Source organism: Sinocyclocheilus rhinocerous, unplaced genomic scaffold (assembly GCF_001515625.1).
Source record: "Sinocyclocheilus rhinocerous isolate Xijiao unplaced genomic scaffold, SAMN03320098_v1.1 scaffold134, whole genome shotgun sequence".
NCBI lineage: Eukaryota > Metazoa > Chordata > Actinopteri > Cypriniformes > Cyprinidae > Sinocyclocheilus > Sinocyclocheilus rhinocerous.
The window spans coordinates 271007-287360 of NW_015631070.1; the positions used below are offsets into that span (position 1 = coordinate 271007).

The following is a 16354-nucleotide window of genomic DNA, read 5'->3' on the forward strand; positions in this document are numbered from 1 at the left end:
CAAACCTGTATGAGTTGCTTTCTTATGTCGAACATAAAAGAAGATATTTTGAAGATTGCTGGTAATCAAACAGTTGGTGGTTGCCATTGACTTCCATAGTAGGAAAAAAAAAATACTATGGAAGTCAATGGCAACCACCTCCCGCCGCATTAATGGTAGGTTTATGTAGTATTGAGGGGCAAAAGTTAAATCTCTGTCTTCATTTTGATTAGGAGTTAGAATCAGCAACATGGACAATGTGGGGCAACATGGAAAGAATTTACAGCAGTAAACAAGCATCAACACAACATGCAATTAACTTGTAAAATCCCCGTTGAAATATCAGGAAAATGAAATCTGTGTTATTAACCTTTAGTCCAGACAACCTGTCATTAAGCAGGGTGTGATGATCACCTACGCATCACGTTTTTGTGCATGACTGAAATTCCCCCACTGTTTTCCTGTTTAGCCTTGTCAGGAAAATAGTTTGTACAGAAATTTATATGAGCTGCAGAACTTGCCCAGGGCAAGTTTAGTGGTCTTTTAGGGGATAACTTAGTAAAATGAGAAATTAGTTTCCTTTCTGTTTGCAATATTTCTACACAAGTTTGAATAGCAGTAGCTTTAGAGTTTAATAGAGCATTCAGACAGTCAGTAATCAGTACTGTAGGTTCTTTTTCTAAGGAATTTAAAAAAGGTTTTTATTTCAAATAAATTATGTTCTTTTGAACTTTCTATTTATCAATAGAAATTTATCAACAATCTAATTTATCAACAATCTTGAAAAGATAAACGTATTACAGTTTCCACTAAAATATAAAGCAGCACAACCTTTTTTTTTTACATTGATAATAATAAGAAATGTTTCTTGAGCAGCAAATCAGCATATTAGAGTGATTTCTGAAGGTTCATGTAAGACTGAAGTAATTAGTGATGCTGAAAATTCAGCTTTGCATCACAGAAATAAATTACATTTAAAATATATTAAAATAAAAGAAAATTACATTAAATTGTAATAATATTTCACAATATTACTGTTTTTACTGTATTGTTGATCAAATAAATGCTGTTTTGGTGAGTTCTTAGACAATACACTTAAACAGACCAGTAGTATGAATTCAATAAATATCTTGTCATGCAAGATTTTTAATGAGATGGCTTTATTATAACATCCCACAAAACAGGGTAATAATATTATTCATAATACTTTTCCTTTTAAATTACCCTTTAAATTGTAATGTTTGCTTCAGCTCATAGCATGGAATGGATCTGATTTTAAAAAAAGGTTTATCTATTGTTCTTATAAAATCTAGATGTCGTCATAATTCATCCGGTTGACTTGATGGGAATATCCCTGACATTCAAGTTTGACAAACTGCAATGACATACCACTTACATGATGTTTCCCCAGGCGAGTGTGACATACGCTGCTGTTGTGACCAGGTAATAATAAAAGCATAGACAGCTGGATATCTGTTTCTAATATAGCAATCCTTTTCATTGGCATTCTGCTGTTTGCTCTTTGCTAAGCCCCACGTTAATGATCAGTCTTGTATAAACGTTGCGTACGCACAAAATGGGCATAGAAATGTGCGTATGCTGTTTTCCACGCATGCATTTGGATTTATAAAAAAAAAACTTGGCGTAAATACTGTATGTGCGCACCGTACAGATGCTCTTGACTGTGCGTACGCACTCTTTTTTCTGGAGAGAGAAAAGTAATGAAGTAAACAAGGATTTTAAACTCTGTTCTCATTTTGATATACACATTTACTCTCATTAATGGAGATAAGCACTGAAATGACCTAAAGTCATTACGCAGAAGTTAAACAAAAATTCTATGAATTTAGACACATTTATAGTGGATGCGCTTGATCACTTTTCCTGTGGCTATGTTCTAATGACAGCAAGGAGTGCAATAGGTGCACAATAATTCATCTTTAAACTAAACTGCAGATCTCATGTTATGAGAAAATATAAATATTTAGCGAGAACAATGATCAATAATGCGCACTTATGGTGCGTGGACACTGCTGGATTCGGTGGTCGAACGGTCCATTGTCCGGTTTGAATATGTCCAATGATAATAGCTTACTGTACAACCGCAGCTGCACGGTGGTTGATGTTGTGTGTAGGCATCTCCACAACATTATGAAAAATACCACTGTATTTGAAGAATACAACTTAAGGAAAATGGTAAGATTTACACGTTTCCTTTTTAAAATGTCAGTGACGCGCCGAGTCAGACAATTGTATTTACACTGGCCTATCGGTTTTCACTAAAAATAGCTAAAAGATGTTCACCTTATCAGCAAAACTGCATAAATTTAATTTGATTTGAATTGTTTAAAACAACTGAAATACTATTTGGCCAGTGTAAAACAATGAGATCAACTCTATTCTAAAATATATATCTGATAACCATTTTGTTTTTATGGATATTTTGATATATTTATTCTAAAACATAACAAGGATATTGGATGATTAAACAATGAGATCAACTCTATTCTAAAATATATATCTGATAACCATTTTGTTTTTATGGATATTTTGATATATTTATTCTTAACATGGTGTCACGTGGATGGGAATATGCATGGAAATGATATGCATTATGCAGATGAGGTTATGCATCGTAAAACTAGGCGTTGTAAGCTCCATATATGGTGATTTCAGGGAGGAGACGGGGTGGAGATGCACGTACGCACAACTGTCCCCTGACTTCGATTATAAAGGGATTTTTGCACAGGTTCTGGCGTACGCATGCTTTTACAAATCTGAAAACTTTTGTGCGTATGTAAAATCTAGCTTTTGTGCGTACGAACACTTTTAGGATGAAGTCTACGGAGAGTTTTATAAATGTGACCCTGGACCACAAAACCAGTCATAATGGTCAATTTTGTGAAATTGAGATTTTTTACCTAATTTTAAATCTAAATAAATAAGCTTTCCATTGATGTATGGTTTGTTAGGATAGGACAATATTTGTGGTAGGTTATCTTATAATTTTGACCCATACAATGTATTGTTGGCTACAAATATACCCCAGTGGTTTTGTGGTCCAGGGTCACAAATGAGGCCCCTGGTTTAGCAACTTTTACTGCATAGTTTAATAATTTTATTAAAACAATTACTTGCTGTGTCACAATTCATTCCAGCCCAACAATAGAAGCAACCAGACGAACGAGAGAGCAACAGTATACAAGTGCTGTGACAAGTCTCTGTTAGTCTAGCACAGTACACAGTAAATATTTCATAAAGCTGATCTGAGTGGGAAATATTAACATAGGGGAATCAGGAAGTCTAAGGTTTTCTATGAGTGTTTTTTTTTTTTTTTCAGGACTGTACTCAAGAAGTTCTGGGGTTGTTTGCGACTCAGTGTCTTCCTGGACCTTTCGGCGGAAGTTTCAGTCCTGTTCCAGAGTATCAGTGCTCAGCTCAGTCCTCTGAAAATGACCCTGATTGGTTCCCCTTCCTCTGTGTCGCCTCCCCCTCGGACAACAACCCCTTTCTGGGACTTTTCTACAATGGTGGGACAGTGTAAGGAAAGAGGAAGTTTTGTTTATGTCTAAATTCATGTATTATTACACTTACTGAAAAATGTACAAAAGTTTTGGGTTGGTAAGAAAGAAGTTTTTTCTGCTCACCAAGGCTTTATTTTTTAATCAAAATACATTGATATTGTGAAATATTATTATTATTATTTGAAATAATGCTTTTCTGTTTTATATATAAAATTGTAATTCATTCCTGTGAGGGCAAAGCTGAATATACAGCAGCTATTACTCCAGTCTTCAGTGTCACATGATCCTTCAGAAATCATTCTAATATGCTGGTTTAGTACTCAACAAACATTTCTTGTGATTAATCAGGATTCTTTGATGAACAGAAATTTCAAAAGAACTATATAATGCATATCATTCATTCTTGCTTAATAAAAGTGCTAATTAAAAATTACTGATCCCAAAATGTTTGGTGATTTTCTACATTTGCATGTGTTTTTACAGCTCTCCAAAGCCCAGTCCATCATTCCAAGCCCTGCAGATGACAGCTCCTGTACCTCCCATTAACTACCGCCAGGGGGATCCAATATTCACTAAGGATGACCAATACTTCACCATCCCACAGGTTAAATGCTGCAACATTGCTAGTGCAAGTATCAATTTATATGAGTGTGCACATTCATGCATGTGATATGCATATGAATCCCAGTTGTCTTGTGAGCAGAACTCTGGACTGGGCCAGTGTGCGGAAAATGCTCCAGTGGCGTTTTTGGAAAACTTTGAGTCTCAGTGCGTGAGGAGGCTGCAGTCCTGTCCACCACCTTCTGATGACCTGAGAGTGGATATTAAAGATGGATGGGGAGGTAGCGATACAGTATAACAGTTTTCTTTCCTATCCTCCTTTTATTATCGCAACCAAACACAAGGACATCAACCACAGATTACAATATGATACATTATGCCATTGATACCAACTGTTCTTATCGGTCCTGTAACAACTCAAGGTTCAAATGTATTTACAAAGGTTTTGCAAAAAGATGCATGAAATTCCTGAACCTGCATAACCAAAAAAGTATCCATATATGATAAAACATTCTGAAGAGAAAAAATTCTAATGTCACATGCAATTTATCAGTGTTTTAAAATGCAACATTACACTTTTAAGGGATAGTGTGTTTATGGTATACCCTCAATAATATGCTGTAGATATGTAAATCTAGCTTACGACTATTGATCGTATTATTGTCTTTCTGTGCAGGCATGCAAATATGCATAGACTGTTCATATGTTTGCATACGTTCCAGGTATCGTCACAGTCAGTGTTGTGAATGAAATGGCCGATGACCTCAGATTATTTCTGGCTAATTCTCGTGAGCCTATATCTGGTCAGTTGCATGAACATTTCCAGCAGTCATTTATTTAATACTAAGTATATTCAATATTACATAAAAAAAAAAATGCGTGGAGTATGTTTTATAAAAAACAATTATGGATCATGTGACACTGAAGACTAGAGTAATGATGCTGAAAATTCAGCCTTGCATCACATGGTAAATGATACTTTAAATGTAGTTAAATAGAAAACAATTATTTTAAATAATAATATTTTACAGTATTTTTGTGTTTACTCTATGTGATGAAATAAATGCAGTCTTGGTGATCTTTAAAAGAACCCAAACCTTTGAATGGTAGTGTACATAGCAAATAATAATACAGAAAGTATTACTATCATTTCTCTTTTAGTACCATTGTTGTCAAGATTGACATGAAGTGTAAAGTTGGAAAACTTTTCATTGTGTAATTATTATTATTATTTTTTTTTTTTAAGTGTCACAACAGTGTGGTAATGTTGTTGTGGCCTTGCGTTACACTCTTTACTGGAGAGAGAACGGCCTCACTGCCATTACTGTGACACGGACCACTGCGAACATCACTGTACCTGGTGAGTCTCACAATATGACACACCTCTTCACTGCACCTGTTTTCTTATGCACTCCCTATCATTTTTCTCTCTTTCTCTTTTGCCTCCCGTCTAGTATCTTTGACCAGAAGATACTCTGCAGTGTTTGTGAACGGAAATGAAACATCTCAGTCGAATTCTGGCAATCCAGGTTAAAGGAACTCCCATGATTCATCAGTTTGAGATGCTCAGGGACATTATATTAAGTCAGGAAAGGAGTTATCATGCATTACACTTTTTTTCCCTAATGTTTGTACAGGTTACCAGGTGAAGAGGCCAGTGATTGGTGGTATTTTGGACTCTGATACAGAAGATATACAGAGGGCCCAGATCAATCTCTGGCAACCAGGTAGTGCAGCTAATGCATATTCATCAATATAAAACTACTACCAAAAAAAAAACATTAGTTTGATCCTGTGCTGTGTCCTCCGCAGGTGGAGATGGCCTGTGCTCCTCTGCTGAACTGAGACCAGCTCTGTTTGGGATCAACTCCACATCAGGCTGTATGATTCCTGCGAGTTTGCTGAATATGACGCAGTGCAGTCAGTTGAGGTGAATAACACTGCTGAAGGGTTTTGAGCACAATACAATAGATTCCTGTAGAAGAGTTTCATCTGAAAAGGCTTCTTTTGTGTGTGGTTTCACAGAGAAACAGTGCGTGGTGTCCTTGCTGGATTAGTGCCTGCTACACTCGTCTCCACAACAGGAAAACCAAACTTTACCAACCTATCAGACTGGGTCAACATTACTAGTGAGCACTACATCGTACAATTATCTGTAATATGTGACCCTGGACCACAAAACCAGTCATAAGGGTAAATTTCTCGAAATTGAGATGTATACATCACCTGAAAGCTGAATAAATAAGATCTCCATTGATGTATGGTTTGTTAGGATAGGACAATATTTGGCCGAGATACAACTATTTGAATATCTGGAATCTGAGAGTGCAAAAAAATCAAAATACTGAGAAAATCGCCTTTAAAGTTGTCCAAATGAAGTTCTTAGCAATGCATATTACTAATCAAAAATGAAGTTTTGATATATTTACGGTAGGAAATTTGCAAAATATCTTCATGTAACATGATCTTTACTTAATATCCTAATGATTTTTGGCATAAAAGAAAAACTGATAATTTTGACCCCATACAATGTTTTTTTTGGTTATTGCTAAAAATATACCCAAGCGACTTAAGACTGGTTTTGTGGTCCAGGGTCACATATGTATAATATATGAAACTGTTTTAGAGTCTAGTTATACTTTGTCTTATAAAATGTGTAGTTGCAGCTTTAAATTTTGATCAGGCTGAACACTACCGGTCAAATGTTTGGAATAATTTTTTAAAAAGCATTTTCATTTACATGCACACCAAATCTGCATTTATTTGATCAAACATACAGTAGTATTGTAAAGTATTATTACAATTTAAAATAACTTTTTTATTTTCATCTAATTTGAAGCATAATTTAATCCTGTGATTCAAAGCTGAATTTTTAGTATCATTACTCCAGTCTTCAGTGTCACAATATCCTTCAGAAATTATTCTAATATGCTGATTTGGTGTTCATTTGTTACAAGTTATTATAGGTGTCCACTGTTCAATTATTATAGTTTTTTTTATTATTATCAGTGTAGAAAACTGTTTTTGCGGCTTAGTATTTTTGCAGAAACTGATGGATTTTTTTCAGGAGGAATAGAAATTTCAGAAGAAAATTTATTTTATTTGTAAATACCTTTACTGTCATTTCTGATCAATTTAATGTGTTTTCGCTGTATGAAATTATTCATTTCTTTAAAAAAAAAAAAAAAACAATCTTACCCCAAACTTTTGAATGGTACTGTTTCATGGTTTCCACAAAAATATTAAGCAACAAAATTGTTTTGAACATTGATAATAATAGGAAATGTTTCTAGAATGATTAAGACTGCACTAATGATGCTGAACATTCATCTTTGTCATCATAGGAATAAATTAGATTTTAAAATGATATGTTCCAATAGAAAACATTTTAAATCGCAATATTATTTCACAATATTACTGTATTTTTGATCAAAGTAAATGCAGCCTTAATGAGCAGAAGAGACTTCTTTCAAAAACATCAAAAATGCACCTGAAAAAGCTGACTACTGCTTTAAGTGATTGAATGAAAACTATTCTTGCTCTTGTATTTCAGCTTCAGTGCAGAACTCCAGTCAGCCAGCAGAGAGCAGCACTGGAGAGTGCTCAGCTGTTCCCACCCACCTCCACATCCATGTGTGGAGCGGCATCATGGGAAGTGTGCAGGGTGTGCCTCAGACGTTCATCCAGGCAGTGGAGATTAGGTACAGCACTGCTTCATTCAGACTTGTATTGCTCTTATCATCTCACTTTCCTGATAACAAACATGATAGCTTTTCATTAATGTTTGAGCGTGATGTCTAGATGCATATACAGACTTGTGATACTTTGAGAACGTTCTGTTTTGCATTTACTCTTTTTCCTATTTTCAGTTTCATAGAAACAACATGGAGGATAGAGTGTGGTATGGGCAGGGTGAACCCATGTTTAAACCCAGAGCTAATGCAAAATTTCCCTGTGACCTCGTCTGTGACCTTTACTGACAATCCTCTTATTATGCAACCCCCTAGATCCAGGTGGGTCCTACACGCACACATATAAGTGAGATTACTGTATAGATACAGTTGCATTTTAATTTCCAAATGTATTTGTTTACAGTTTCAATTTAACTCTGAAGTTTTATTCGGGTATCTTCTCTGCTGCAGGTTCAGTATTAACTTCACCGAGTTTGACTGTGACAGGAACGATGTGTGCTGGCCCGAGCTGGCCTTCCCTCTCACGAGATACTATACTGGTGAGGGCTTGGGTTTCTTATGGTTACTAATAGAATGAGACCGAAATAACCTTAAACTCTGTTCTGTTGAAAGAGTCAGCAAAACTTAATGTACTATATCATTTTTTTTTTATCATGTGCTGGAGTCTGTGCTGAAGTTGTAGCACATTCTTAAAATAAGTTATCGCTCATGTTTTGGTATATTTGAATGGGTGATGTGAAATATGAAGCACTAACGGTAGTCTCCTGCAGTGTGACATGCTAGATAGACCTCATCTACAACTATTTTAAACATAATTTTTGTAATTCTTGTGTAGGCAGTTGTTATGAGCTCATATTTGGGGACAACAAAATATTTATGCTTTAAAAATGTAATTATTCACACTGCAGAACTGTTTAGGTGAGCTGCACAGCACCTAAACATACAGTTTCTCTTTCGCAAAAAATGTATACATTTTAACCTAAAACCTTAATTCAGTCTTAAATTATGAATTATGAATTTGACTTTTTGTTTTTTTGCAGGTGAGCCGTATTCCCAGGCTCTGGCTAAAGGTCTCGTTCTAGTGTTCTTCTTCATTGCTGCGTCTGTTTTAGGAACACCATGGAGACAAATCAGACAGGCATGGAATAGTGCTTCATTATGAAAGAACGCAAGACAAAATGATCTATCAAATAGAATTTGATATGCAATGGTAAATAGCTGTAAAGATATTATTTATTTTCCTTTTCTGGTTTGTACATTTTTTTAATGAATTATTTATTATGTTTTGAAAACTTTTGTAGGTCACATTTATTATGTACAAAGAACTTTTGTACTTTTTTTTTTAAATTAAATATTGAATACAAAATAAAAAATGTATATATTTCATATGTAAAAACAATGTTTTGTTTCTTACACTCCTATATATGTAACAAACTATCACATATAATAATAGTAACTAATAATGATAATAATAATAGCAACAACACCAATATTAATTATTTATAATATCATTTTTATAAGTAAAAACACTATTTAGTTTCATACATTATGATATATGTAACAAACTATCACATAATAATAATAATTGTTATTATTATTATTTTGTTTTCTCCACTAATATATTTAACAAACTATCACTATATAGTAACTAATAATAATAATAAGCAACACTAAACATACTGTTGTTATTGTTTGTAAAACCAATGTTTTGTTTCTTCCACTACTATATATTATGTAACAATATTGTATATAATAATAATAATAGTAACTAATAATAATTGCAGCAATAATATTAATAATTATTATAAAACAATTACATGTATTCTACTACGGTATATATTGCATATATTATTATTATTTTTATTTTGTTTCTTCCACTAATATGTAACAAACAATCACTATATAGAACTAATAATAATAATAACAACAGCAACAGTATAATAATTAATATTATTATTGTTTTATATGTAAAATCATTGTCTTGTTTCTTCCACTAATAAGTAACAAACAATCACTATATAGAACTAATAATAATAATAACAACCGCAACAGTATAATAATTAATATTATTATTGTTTTATATGTAAAATCATTGTCTTGTTTCTTCCACTACTGTATTTATAACAAATAATAATAGTAGTAGTAGTAGCTAATAATAATAATCCACTAAAATAAGTCCACTAAAACTACTAATAATAATAATAGTAACTAATAAGAATTGCAGCAATACTATTAACAATTATTATAAAACAATTACATGTATTCTACTATATATGTAACAAACTATTGCATATATTATTATTATTTTTATTTTTGTTTCTTCCACTAATGTAACAAACAATCACTATATAGAACTTATAATAATAATAACAGCAACAACAATAATACTTTTTCATATTATTATTTGTATTGTTTTATATGTAAAAACATTGTTTCTTCCACTACTGTATTTATAACAACAACAAAAAAAGCTAATAATAACAATCCACTAAAATAAGTCCACTAAAATAATATATGTAGCAAACTATCACGTATACTACTACTACTAGTAATAATAATATTAATAATTACATAACACATATACATAATCTATCACATATCTTGATGTGATAGATTATGCATTAATTTCATAAACCGTATAATATGGATGATTGCTCCCGCAGCGCCCCCAGCGGTAGAGACGCAGCGCAGCTAGTGGGAGGGACATGAAACATCATTGAGCGCTCGGCTCGCAGTCTCTCTCAGTCTCTTGAGTCTAGCTGCTTTTTAGACAGTACTGGTGTACTCGTGAAGACATGAGCGGACGAGTTGGAGATCTGAGCGTGAAACAAGCCGAAGCTTTGGCTCAGGTGAATTATTATTCTTTTATTTCTCGCAAGAGTATGTCGTGGATTTAATTGCTCCGGGTTTTTGGAATGAAACATTCTCCCGGTCAGAGAGGCCACACACTCACCGCAGATGAAAACAGACGAATCACACTCGTTCTGAATGCAGAATCAATAGACTTTCGTAAGAGTACAAAAGTGTTAGTTAATTGCTCTTTTGCTAAGTTGTGTAAAGCACGTAACTGCTCAAGTTTGCAGTGTTGCCAGCACGTGAGTTGATGTACATGTGCAACTTCTTACAGTGATATTGCATAATTATTAATCTGTTTTTTTTTGTTTTTTTTTAAAGTTTCGAGAGAATGTTAAGAATATTCTACCCCAGTGTCCATCCCAGAGTGACCACTTTCTGCTCCGATGGCTGAGAGGTGAGCTACTTCACTCACATTCATAATGCACAATGAACAATTAGTAGGTTAAATATAAATTTTCTGCTTAAGTTCTTGTTGAATGAAAGAGAGAGAGAAACTCCCTCTGTTCTATACTAATATATACATAAATTATTATTTTTTTTTAGTTTGAGAACAGTCTCTGTTTCATAGATATCAATATTATGACAGGCATTGATAAGCTTAATTAATGTAAAAGAATGTGCATGACCTATAGATTGAGGAATGACTCTATTAATCTATAATGACAACTATTAAATCAAATCTTCTAAACTGATACTGCCTAAAGAATAGAATTGTATAGAATGATAAAATGTTTTATAAAGCGATCATGTCTATAGAATAGAGGCACAAAATACAATTTGTTAAATAGAACCAAATAGAATGACACTATGTATAGAGTCGAATCTTGCAGAACGATTTGGCATATATAATATATCCCCCCGGTTTCACAGACAAGGCTTAAGCCTAGTCCTAGACTAAAATGTAAATCTGAGCTGTTTCAGCTGAAAGAAACTTGCACTGACTGATCTTAAAACATGTCAGTGCCTTTGTTTTGTCTTAAGATGCACACCAGTAATGCTTTTTTCTAAGGCATGTTTATAAAAATTACTTAAATGTCCTAATTGAACTATGGCCTAATCCTGGCTTAGACTAAGCCCTGTCTGTGAAACCGGGCCATAATGTCATAGAATAGAATCTCATGGAATGATACAGTCTGTAGAATAGAATCATAGGTTTCACACGAGATTCTAGAAAGAGACGACATGTCCTGTACTGACTCCTGTTCAGACAGTATGAATCAGTGTAATCGGATCAATGCTGCGTGTATCTCTGCAGTCAGGAACGGCGAGGACGAGTTCAGAGAGTCCTGGAACTCACAATACACGATCGATTCGGCCTTCACGCATTGTTATGGTTAGAAATGTTCTAAATTGTAAGTTATTTGAATCTTTATGGCGATTTCATTTAGAAAGCGCACACTGAAAAAGAAAAGGTGTTTGGGGTTCAGATTTAACTGGAGCGTTAGTTAAGTTTAATATTTAAGTTCCTCTAAGTTTATCTTTTGTTCCTCTGTTGAAAGTTTTCTGCTAAATGTATATGGTCTCTAAACTTTTAGCTGACCCTCTATAGAGTGGCGTTTGGACTGTTCTTGTGGCTGTTCTTGGGTTTTGACAAAGGTTGTTTTGTGTTTCTGAATGCAGCCAGTCTTCTGCAGGGATTTCTAGGCACCAGACAGAGACTAGCAGCACAGATTTTATGCAGGACTACTGATGGAATTGCTTAATTAGTATATTCATGTAAACAGTGACGCCATCTAGCATGCATGATGGAAGCTCGAGAATGTCATTAATCATGACTCTGAATGTTTTTCTCTAAGTGATCTGGGTTATTCATATATGTACTTCTGCATACCAGTATTATAATTTTTGTGCTGCGTTAGAGACTGTTGACACATGCACATTTCGTTATTAAAGGCTGTAGCACCTCGCAAGTGTTGATAAGATAAACACCCGATTGTGAAACACGTCATTGAGGGTCTGCAGTGATGTGATATGAGTTCACTGCTGTATAAGTTTGAGTGCACGGGTGCTGTAGTTCATGCGTATACATACATGCGCATACATACTGTTCAAAGGTTTAGGATCAGTAAGTTTTATTTATTTGTTTTTTTGTAGGAAATTAACACTTTTTGTTAAGCGAGGATGCTTAAATTGATCCATAGTGACAAGACTTTATTTTATAGCTACAACAAATTTCTATTTCATTTTAAAATCTATTACAATTGAAAACAGTTATTTTAAATTGTAATAATATTTCACAATATTACAGTTTTTACTGTATTTTTGATCAAATAAACAGCCTTTGTGACTTCTTTTAAAAACAGAAAATACATCACCATCTGAAACGTTGACTACTACTTGAAATGCCACTGAATATATAATCATAATGTAACAGCATAATAATACAAGAAGGCCTACACACTTCCAAATGACAACAAACTTTTAATTTTTAAGAATATTTAGATCATGGAAATTAAGTAGCCATATCTGCAGATTAAACTTTTTTTTGTAGAAGCACTTTTTAATTTTGAACTAGCACCTCATGACTACACCACGTTATGTACGAGAAGAGTGGTAGTGTATGTAACTTGCTAAATAAGTCAAATATCACTTTTAGTTTTGCTTGTACTAATAGGAATTTATACAAAGCCTTAACCTCAATGTGCGTAACTCATCCTGCACTATTTGTGCAACAAACACAAGCATTATCTGTTACTTTTTCCAAGCGATTAGACACATTGGCTTAATTGTGGACAATAAAATGGGTGAAAAAATCTCACAGACTCATTGAAGCCCTATCTAGTGACCAGAATGTCATAGAGATATCAAGAAACTTGGGGATGAGCCAGTAACAAACACCTAGCAACTACCCAGAACACACTGGCAACCGCATTAGCAACATTCTAAAAAAACACCAACACACCCTTGCAACCACCCAAATCATTGTAACATAATGGCGGTGATTTCTGATTTCTGCACAGGCAAATTCACATTTGCTTCAGATATAAACATACTATGAATAAAAAAATAGACTTTGTTTGATCTATTTTTACATGGAATTTTTTTTTCATTTGATTTTTTTTTTTACATATATATATATATATATATATTACATTATATTGTGTATGTATATATATATATATATATATATATATAATATGTTATATTAAAAATAATTAATAATCATAGTAAGAATTTGTATAAATACAATTAGGGCTGCACAATTAATCGAATTTCTAATCGCGATTACAATTATGGATGCCACAATTACGTAATCGTTCAAAGCGGCAATTAATCGTTCAAAGTCCACTTATGTTATATTGCACGCTTAAGATATGTTTTTTTCTTTCTACATGTTATCTTAAGGGTTTTTCCATTGTTTTAGTTTTAGTTTTAGTATAACATTATAAACATTCATATTTTTACTTTTTTTATAATTTAAAGAAGAAACAAATCCGATGTATAGTTGACATTTGAGGCTTAATACTATAGAAAAGCACTAAAGGTTTTTCAGTTAGAGTGTTTTCAGCTGGTTTATTTTCATATAAAAATACGGCATGCAGTTGCATCAAACAATGGTATAAACATCATTCAATGTAAATTGGGATAATCGTAGTTAATAATCGCAATTACAATTTCAAAGGAATAATCGACAATTATGATTTTTGCCATAATCGTGCAGCCCTAACTTCAGAGGCGGAGCAAGTAAGGATTACAAAGACAAACATTTTTTTTGTTCGGAATAATATGTACTGATGAATCATTTGAAAGTTATAAACCATGAACCAAACCAACCAGTTATGAGGTGTATTACAATATTACAAACGCTGATTCGAAGCAAAGTTGCAAGAGTGTGTACTGAATGGTTTTATTGAGAGAAAAAAAATCTAAGTGTTAATTTAAAGATGTTGATTATGTATAAAGAATTAATATATTTTTATGTTTATTTCAAAATATGCACATGTATCCAAATATTTTGGTTTGAGAGTGTAGGGAGACTGACTCAATTACGTCATGGGAGTTCTTTAGCGTGTTTTGCTCGTCACAGTTCTCTGATTCTTGGAGATTTCTTTGCATAATTAGGGGTAATGTACTTTTCCACCAGGAATTCTCCTGTTGAACATGATTATTTAAAAAATAAGGTAAAATAATGCAATAACGTAAGCATAAATTACAACCTTGAATCTTACAGTAATTGTCGTTAAAAACCACTTCCCTAAAGGACAAAAATGAATAGGATTTTACTTGCGGAACTCATGTTTTCATGTCATGCTGACTTTATTTAATATTTATTTTAATTATTTAGCATTTATAGCATGGCGGTTTTAAAAGAATTACATTGTATTTGTTAATTTTCTCTGTATAAACTAGAAACTTGAAACTAATCAGATAATTTTAACGTCAAGTGTCGACTTTTAATTTGAAGGCTTTCTCCTCTGGTTATGTTACACAAGTTCTTCTCTCTCACCTCCTCACACACACACACACACACACACACACACACACACATACCAGTGAGTGTTTGTTTGAGATCCGCTGGTTCATAACAGACGCTCTGCCTGCAGTAGTAGGCCAGCAGCTATGATTCAGCAGTTACTAGAGCAGGAAAAGTCGCAAGTCGATCGGATCTGCAGACGTTGTCAGGGGTTTAGTTACCAAACATCCGTGTGTTGCTTAGTTCCCTAAAATACTGCGAGACTGCTGTTACTAATTTCATCCTGCTGAACACAATGGAATATTTGGTAATGCTATCACGAATCATCGTCCCCTTTCGTACAAACATGTATGCGTGCGTGCGTGTGTGTTTATATCCACGCGAGAGCGCTTGTTTGTGCAGAGGCGTCCCGATCCCGCATGTATTCCTTTCAAACATTCCCACCGTGGGTTAATTTACCCCTCGCTGCCCCCGGGATCATCTCCATGGTAATCCCTCAAATTGATTGTAAAGAGTCAGATGGGGGGCCCATAATCCTTTTGGCTTGTATCCTGGTTAAAAGTGAAGCTGAGGTCATATGTACATATAACTAAACACAATACTACAGACTTCACGGTTATAATCACAACCGTATATTTTGGTTAAAACCATGAGGAATGTGTCAGTTCAGCTTTGAGGTATTGCGGTGACATGGTAACCTCGCTTTCCGGAGCCGTTTTAATCACAGAGAGTGACCGTTCAGGGCAGAGCCGCGGATTGATTTGCCTTGATCCGCATCAGGCTGAAAAACAGCCTCGCTCTGGGAGCCGCTGACAGAATTCTGCCGGTGGGGGCAGGAAATGGGGCCTCCCTGCCGGAGCGTGTGGGTCAAGGCCAAGGTCGCGCGGCCCTCTGGCGCGTGGAGTCTTGTGATCTGTGTGTGAAATGTGATTGGCTCTGCTTTTCCCTCCCTTGCGACACGGCCCAGGACATGCCCCGAAATGTTGTTTAGTGTCTGCTTGTGCAGCTCTGCTAAACGTCACCCTGAATAAATATTTATTCATCTTCAAGCCAAAGTTTTAATGGAACAGGAAAAGGATTATAAATATATAAGCGTATTTAAATTTCAGCTTTGGAAAAGGAGCCCTCGGTGAAGGTGAATGAAAAACAGCCCTTTCCAGTCAGCACTACTGTCACGGCTCTTTCCTGCGCAACCTTCCTGAGAGGGACGTCAATAAATCTAAGCCGGCATGTGAATACATTTATTTTTTTAGTCTACAAGCACTTGAAACACAGTCATTGTGGTGTAGCAGATCAAAGGTTTGGGGTCAGTAAGATTGTTTTTTTTT

The 16354-nt window shown here is 34.4% G+C and overlaps 2 protein-coding genes across 2 annotated transcripts in view; both read left to right on the forward strand.

Annotated features, from left to right (window-relative positions):
* Positions 1-1359: 1359 nt before the first annotated feature.
* On the forward strand, positions 1360-9012 carry LOC107741513 (tectonic-2-like). The gene is made up of 14 exons (XM_016554267.1): positions 1360-1422; positions 3320-3519; positions 3987-4107; positions 4207-4345; positions 4787-4867; positions 5311-5424; positions 5519-5593; positions 5702-5791; positions 5877-5994; positions 6090-6193; positions 7618-7765; positions 7934-8077; positions 8207-8295; positions 8797-9012. Exons 1-14 carry the CDS (start codon positions 1360-1362, stop codon positions 8916-8918), a joined length of 1608 nt encoding a protein of 535 aa, XP_016409753.1. The 3' UTR covers positions 8919-9012.
* Positions 9013-10465: 1453 nt separating this feature from the next.
* The window catches only part of LOC107741494 (SEC14-like protein 2), a 25629-nt gene continuing 19740 nt past the window's right edge, over positions 10466-16354 (forward strand). Inside the window, exons 1-2 of the mRNA XM_016554239.1 lie at positions 10466-10605; positions 10931-11006. Coding sequence (XP_016409725.1) covers positions 10552-10605; positions 10931-11006 — 130 coding nt within the window. The 5' untranslated portion in view covers positions 10466-10551. The remainder of the gene's footprint in view (positions 10606-10930; positions 11007-16354) is intronic.

What these genes read in the sequence shown, in the direction of transcription:
- LOC107741513 (XM_016554267.1), top strand. Translation starts at nt 1,360, where the DNA reads ATGACATACCACTTACATGATGTTTCCCCAGGCGAGTGTGACATACGC. An exon ending in TATTAAAGATGGATGGGGAG is followed by an intron (nt 4,346 to 4,786) that starts GTAGCGATACAG and finishes CATACGTTCCAG; the next exon opens with GTATCGTCACAGTCAGTGTT. An exon ending in AGACTGGGTCAACATTACTA is followed by an intron (nt 6,194 to 7,617) that starts GTGAGCACTACA and finishes CTTGTATTTCAG; the next exon opens with CTTCAGTGCAGAACTCCAGT.